At 41.4% G+C, this 7526-nt stretch overlaps 1 protein-coding gene across 1 annotated transcript; it reads left to right on the forward strand.

Moving 5' to 3' along the window:
• The first annotated feature begins 1546 nt into the window (after positions 1-1546).
• Positions 1547-2988, forward strand: LOC145955162 (uncharacterized). Its single transcript, XM_083069873.1, has 3 exons — positions 1547-1932; positions 2071-2516; positions 2657-2988. Exons 1-3 carry the CDS (start codon positions 1547-1549, stop codon positions 2986-2988), a joined length of 1164 nt encoding a protein of 387 aa, XP_082925999.1.
• The last annotated feature ends 4538 nt before the right edge of the window (positions 2989-7526 follow it).

A 7526-nucleotide genomic window follows, 5' to 3' on the forward strand; every position in this document is an offset into this window, starting at 1 on the left:
TCATGCAAAGTGTTTGGCATACATACATGGAATTTTTTTTTGACAAAATATAGGAAAAAAAACTTTGACAAAACTTAAAAGATTCAAAAATCAAAAAGCATATTCATATGAGACTCAAACCTAAAAATGAAAAAGCATGGCAACACCTAATAATGGAAACCTAAAATGGAAAGGAAGGCTCACAAGGAACAAGGTGTGAACCCAAAACTATTCGGCCACACAAGAGAAGACAAGGAGAAGAAAATGACCGAATAGAAAAAAAGACAACCAAGAAGACAAGAAAGACAAGATATTACCCTTGATGAACCTTGGCTCTAGATACCACTTGATGGAATCCTCCCTTCCATGGATGATTTCGGCTCCTTGAAGAGAGACTCCTTGCCCAAAGATCTAGGCTCACCAAAGGATTTAGAAAAGGGACGTTTAAGGTGGAAGATGGATTTTGGCGTGAATAGGTGAAGGTGGGGAAAAATGTATGGTTGGCTCACTCCAAGTGTAGGTGGAGGCCACTCTAGGGTTTCACTCTCCAAGGGTGGAGAATGAAGTAGGCTAGCCGAATTAACCTAGTGACTAAGGATGGGATTTTGAGGCATAAAATGCTCACTCAATATCATATAATCCAAAGTATTTACAAGGTGTGGGGTGTTGGGTATTTATAGGAGGGGAGGCATCTAGGGTTGCATTTGGAGTAGGCAAATGCATTCCAAATAAAATGCAAATGAACCCTAGATGCAACTTGGTGGCCAAGGATGGAATCTTTGGGTTTAGATTGGCTATATCTAGGTGCATGATAAGACCATGCAACCTTTGCCCTCCACTTGGGCCTAAGCCTTTCTAACACCAAAAATAGACCCAATAAGCACCAAAAATGCGTCACCCTCTAATTAACACCCTAGCCCAAAATTAAAAACCCTAATCATCTAGAGCACCCCATAATACAAGGGTAAAATGGGAAATACAAAAGAAAAATAAATTCTAAGTCCTAAATACCCCAAAATACAAGGGTAAAATTGGAAATACAAGTAAAATAAATTCTATGACTAAAATACCCCAAAGTACAAGGGTAAATTTGGAATCAAAGATAAGGGAAAAATAGGAATAAAATAAATGCCATGCTAATAAGAACTTAGGAGCTAAGGTCCAAAAGTGGCTTCACTAACCCATTCCTCTTGCCTCCTTTAATATATCACCTCTTGGTCTTCTCGGCCTTATTGTTATTCCATCAGCCTCCTGATGTTCAAGAGGATCACATTTACCTGAAGGCATTTCCACACTCATTGGATGGAGTTGCTAAAGATTGGCTGTATTATTTGGCTCCTAGGTCCATCATTAGCTGGGATAATCTGAAAAGAATGTTTCTGGAGAAATTCTTCCCTACCTCCTGGACCACTGCAATCAGAAAAGATATATCAGGAATCAGGCAACTTGGTGGAGAGAGCTTATATGAGTACTGGGAGAGATTTAAGAAGTTGTGTGTGCAAGCTATCCTCACCACCAGATTTCTGAGCAGTTGTTGCTGCAATATTTCTATGAGGGGTTGAATAACATGGAGAGGAGTATGATAGATGCTGCAAGTGGTGGAGCACTTGGTGACATGACCCCAGCTGAAGTTAGGCACTTGATAGAAAAAATGGCCTCCAACTCTCAACAATTTAGTACCAGAAATGACAATGCAATTATTGTCAGAGGAGTTCATGATGTGGCCACTGATGCGGATAAAAAGCTGGAGAGTAAACTTGATGCATTGGTCAACCTGGTGACTCAACTTGCTGCAAATAAAAAATCTGCATCTGTAGCAAAGGTTTGCGGCCTTTGTTCTTCAATTGATCATCACACAAATGTATGCCCTTCTCTGCAACAGTTAGGAGTAAATGAGCATCCAGAGGCATATGCTACAAATATTTACAATAGACCTCCTGTCCAACAACAACAGTAGCAAAGTTATGACCTCTCCAGCAATAGGTACAATCCAGGTTGGAGAAATCATCCCAATCTCAAATGGTCTAACCAGCAACAGCAACAACAATAACAACCATCCCCTCCCTTCCAAAACAATGTTGGTCCTAGCAGATATGTGCCTCCCCCTATCCAACAACAACAGCAGCAGAGACAACATGAAGCTCCCGCACCACCAGCTCCTCTACCTTCTACTTCTGAACCTTCATTGGAGGAGTTAGTGAGGCAGATGACTCTTCAAAATATGCAATTCCTGCAAGAGACCAGAGCTTCCATTCAGAGCTTGACCAATCAGATGGGGCAGATGGCTACTCAACTCAATCAGGCACAATCTCAAAATTCAGATAAGTTGCCTTCTCAAACTGTGCAGAATTCGAAAAATGTGAGTGCCATCACATTAAGGTCGGGGAAACAGATTACAGCACCTCCACCTCCATCAGCATCTGCATCTGCACCTGTTCTAGTACCAGTTCCATCATTTGCACCTATACCAGTACCAGTTCCATCATCTGCACTTGAGCAAAATGATGAACCAGTTGGTGCCCAAAATTTTCATGCAGGTGGACCTTTTTCCAGCACCAATTCACTCTTATCCCTCTTCCATTTCCTCCTAAATTTTTTCCAAGCAAAAAGATGGAAGAGGTGGATAAGGAGATATTGGAGACCTTCAGGAAGGTGGAGGTGAACATACCTCTACTAGATGCCATCAAGCAAATTCCCAGATATGATAAGTTTCTGAAGGAGTTGTGCACTCATAAGAGGAAAATGAAGGGTAATGAGCAAATCAACATGGGTAGAAATGTCTCAGCACTCATAGGTAAATCTGTTCCGCACATTCCTGGAAAATGTAAGGACCGAGGTACATTTTGTATACCTTGCATTATTGGTAACATTAAATTTGAAAATTCCATGCTTGATTTGGGTGCTTCTATAAATATCATGCCTCTGTCCATTTTTAAATCTCTATCTCTTGGTCCTATGCAACCTACGGGTGTGGTAATACAGTTGGCAAATAGAAGTATCGCCCTGTAGACCCCTAAAATTGTCCGGGTCGGAAATAAGACTCGAAGACTCTCAAAGATCGAAAGAAAGTCAGCCAGAAGGACTCCTAGAAGACCATAGGATGGCTATCTGTAGGTTTAGAGGTCTTAGAGTACCTAAAAATAAGGAAGTGGGAGGTTTGGAGCTCAATATGGCCTCCTTGGAGTTCAGTACGGCCGTACTGCACATTTTGTACTACAATACGGCCGTACTGAAACCAATACGGCCGTATTGAAGTTTCTGTATTTCAATACGGCCGTACTGAATTCAATACGGCCGTATTGAAGTACAAAAACTCAATACGGGCCGTATTGACCCCAGGGGCCGTACTGCGCCTCACCCCTATAAATAAGACGTCATTTGGACGTCATTCTACACTTTTTCACACTTCTTGGACTCTCTTCTTGAGTATTCTGGGGTTTTTGAGCAGTGTTCTGCCCTAGAATTCTCTCCGAGAGCCGATCCGACGAAGTTCTTGAGTTCTAAGCATTTAGCTTGAGAATTCGAACTAGTCGAAGGGAAATCTTTTTGATTTCCATAGTAAAGATTAATTTTTAGGGAAGGAGCGAGCGAGCGTGTAGTGGGAGGGAGCGCCAAAAAGCCTCCTAACATCTGTTTAGATATATAAAAGCACGCTTCAAGAGGTTTTTCTTAAAATCCCTTCTTTTATTGCTTTCTGATTGTCGCATATTTAATTTTGTCATCATGTAGATATTTAATTTATAATCGTTTATAATAAATAGGGGTAATTTAGTAATTTTACACTGTTATTTATGAAATAATCCGTCATAGGGAACCCGAAAGGGGCGTTGCGGGGTGCTAACACCTTCCTCGCACGTAACCGACTCCCTTACCCGACTCTGGTTGTAATGGCCAAAGTTGATTTATGAAATCAATTGCCTTATATCTTTTTCCAATGTTTTGAGTAAAACATTGGTGGCGACTCCAAGAACCCTACCTTTTGCGAAAACCACTAATCCATGGAGGGTCCCGCTTGGGATTAACATGGATTGGTGAATCATTTAATAAAATTGTTAGCTCGACAAGGTCTCAGTTTGAGAATAAGTCGTTCTAGCAATCCACCACTTTTCAAACTATAAAAAGAGTCCGACCATCGTCGCGAATGCCAAGCTCCGTTTCGGCGGATGGCGACTCCACTGGGGAAGTCTCGAGAGTCAGTCCCATTTAGTGATGGATTATTTCTAAAATGATAGTCTAAAATTACTTCATTACCCCTCGCTTGTATGATAATATGTTTTATCTAATTGGCTTTTAATAACTGTTGAATGTTTAAATTTTTGCAATTGTTTGAAATACAAACTGCACACAAACCTTTGCACACAACAGTTCCCTCTATACCCGGGGGCATGAGTGGAAAGCCATAGGGAGTGGATGCTAGTACGGCCGGTTGTCGAATGGGTCTATAGGTGCCCGTAGACCGTTGTCGGAAAACATCACTCAAGGTGATAACCATGAACTCGAGTCCGACAGTGCGTTGGAACTTTCCATCGACTTACGACGAGAGGAATTGGGTCCCTATAATGGGGGCACCTTGGGGGCCTCAGACCAGTGAGAACAGTTAGAACCTCCTTGAATATGCACTTTTCTGCAGGATACCCCTACCTCGTGATTCGCTCGTGACTGTTCGTGGATGAGTGAATTGTTTGTGCATTGTTTATGTGACATTGTTTGAGCATACATTGCATTCTTTAAACATACAACATTCCTTTTTAAATAAGAATAAATGGGAATAAGAATCTTCCGTTACATGGTGTTAACATCTACCATCATCACATTCATGTAGGTAGTTTCCCTTTTCACCCAAAAAAAATACAAAAAACAAAATACCCAAAAAAAGAAAAAAAGGGGTTATTTATCCAAACCAAGCAATATCATGCATCATCTTAGGGACATCCTAAAAACATGATAATGCTTAGTTGAATAAACACAATGCATGCATATTCATCGTCATCATCTCATATCATGCATTCTTATCAAAGATCATGGAGGGATCTAGTTTTGCATTTCATACATCCCTCCTAGTAATTCATTAAAAAAAAAAACATTAATAAAAAGAAAGGATCAATCGATGCGTATGTTCAGAATGGATCGCACGCCATTTGTTATTAAGTGTAAGCCAACAACCGCGCCAAGTGAGCGCACATCAACTCCGTTGTTGGTAATCAAGACGAATAAAGGGGAAGGTCCGACACCGTTAAGGATCACTGCTCCAAGACCTTTTCCCTACGAATCAAATAAGGCTGTGCCATGGATATACGACATCCATTCTTCTGCCGACAGCGATATTTCCAACATCGCTGGACTTGGGGGCATGACTAGGAGTGGCAGGATCTACACTCCCGAGGATCTTCATAACAAAGCTCCCAAGAGTAAAGAAAAAGAAAAAGATAAAACCGAGGAAAATAAAGAATCCGAGGAGGAGACTGATGAGCTGTTAAAGTTTATCCGACAGAGCGAGTACTCCATCGTGGATCAACTTCATAAGACGCCAGCAAAGATTACGCTGTTGTCTTTGATCCTAAACTCCGAACCGCATCGGCAAGCTCTGTTGAAAGTCTTGAACGAGGCATATGTGTCGCACACTATCTCCCAAGACAAGTTTGAGGGGATTGTTAGTCACATCACGGCTAGTGATCACCTCTCTTTCACCGATGAAGAGATCCCCGCTGAGGGACCGAATCACAGCAAGCCCTTGCACATCTCTGTAAAGTGCAAGGAGTATCACATCGCTAAAGTCTTGGTGGATAATGGATCTTCCTTGAACGTGATGCCAAAAAGAACACTTGATCAAGTGGCAATCAAGGGAGTCCAAATGCGCCCGAGCAACATGATCGTTCGAGCCTTCGACGGTTCTAAAAGAGAAGTGGTGGGAGAGATCAATCTTCCAATCCAAATTGGACCCACTATCTTTAATGTCGAATTCCAAGTGATGGACATTACTCCTGCATACAGCTGTCTCCTCGGCCGACCTTGGATTCATGATGCGAAAGCTGTTCCCTCTACGCTCCACCAGAAAGTCAAATTCATAGTGGGTGACAAACTGGTGACCGTACAAGCTGAAGATGACATACTTATCAGCAAGCCATCCGCCATACCTTATGTGGATGCAGCGGAGGAAGCTTTAGAAACCGCCTTCCAAGCATTGGAAATTGCCAATGTTGAAACGTTTCCCCAAGAGATGAAGAAGGTAGCCTACATGCTCACCAAGAACGGATACTTGCCTGGACAAGGACTTGGCAAAGATTCCCAAGGAATTCTCGAGCTACCTATTATCAAGGATAATCCGGGGAAACAAGGGTTAGGATACAACCCTAATAAAGATCAAAGGACGAAGAGGAACCAAGATCCTTCTTGACGTTCTTTAAGCCAGATCTTTAGGAAGGCCGGTTCACAAGCGTCAAGGCCGGTCGTCGTCATCAAGTGCTCTTCTCCTTCCGATAGGGATATATAGACCTGATGACTATTAGAGATTACTCCTCGGGGACAGCCCGACCCCCGAGCCTCGATAGGGCACATGTTTCCATTATGATTATAATAAAATCATTCTTTATTATTTCTTACTGCTTCTCTTCTTGCTTACAATAAACTTCTAGGCCGCATTATTTAACCCTGTTTGAATAAGCATAAATGAGGTTAAAATTGTCTTAATAATAATAAACCCGCATCATTTTTATGTGGAAGTGTGCGTGACAACTTGGAGCACCTTTCCTTGGCCTCGACAAGTGCCATCATGGATAAAAAAGAAATCCTAAAAACAAAAAAGCTCGGCAGGAAACCCAAAAAGGGGGCTGCGCAAAAATAAGAGCAAAAGACCCGCTAGGAATCCCACGAAAGGGTAACCTAGGCAAAAGTTAGGGTTGCAAAAATAAACAAAAACAAAGGTCCGCTAAGACACCACAAAAGGGTGTTTTAGGCAAAAATGAGGACAATCAAAAAGCGAAAATATAATCCATGATGGTACCATGAACCGAATTCAAAAAGAAAGGTTCAAAGGAAAGCTATCTAAGTTGTCAAATCACAACATCAAATAACAAAACTTTCTTAACTTCATAAGTGTTTAATCAAACAAGCCTAAACACATAAGCCTACCTTGGCCAACCATTCTTACAAACACCATTTTCAAAAAAAATAAATCCCCTCTAAAACACAAACTTCAGAACAAAAATATCTTTCCTTTCTTTTCTCTCTTGTCCCAAACGATTTTAGGATAATCTAGTGGAAACATGGAGATATAGTGGTCTCTAAAGGAAGGGGAGGATCACTGGGTTGATGACGCCCATCTCGATATAACACGCATCATTCCTCGGTTATGTAAATCGGCAGCGCACAGCCCGTCTGGAGGAATGGCAAAATTCAAACAGAGAAACGCATCGGTTAATTCTTTTGAAAAATGAATCAAATAGAATTAGGTGCATCATACCGCATACATGCATACAGATGATAGGTGTACTGGAAGATCACTTATTCTCTGTTTATTGAAAAAACAAACAAAACAAAAAAAAAAAAAA

This window comes from Cajanus cajan, chromosome 1 (genome assembly GCF_000230855.2).
Source record: "Cajanus cajan strain Asha chromosome 1, NIPB_CcT2T_4, whole genome shotgun sequence".
Classification (NCBI taxonomy): Eukaryota; Viridiplantae; Streptophyta; class Magnoliopsida; order Fabales; family Fabaceae; genus Cajanus; species Cajanus cajan.

Coding starts and splice junctions, on each gene's coding strand:
- LOC145955162 (XM_083069873.1), top strand. CDS start 1,547: ATGGAGAGGAGTATGATAGATGCTGCAAGTGGTGGAGCACTTGGTGAC. Junction 1,933..2,070: donor CCTCCTGTCCAACAACAACA/GTAGCAAAGTTA, acceptor TGGTCCTAGCAG/ATATGTGCCTCCCCCTATCC. Junction 2,517..2,656: donor TGCCCAAAATTTTCATGCAG/GTGGACCTTTTT, acceptor TACCTCTACTAG/ATGCCATCAAGCAAATTCCC.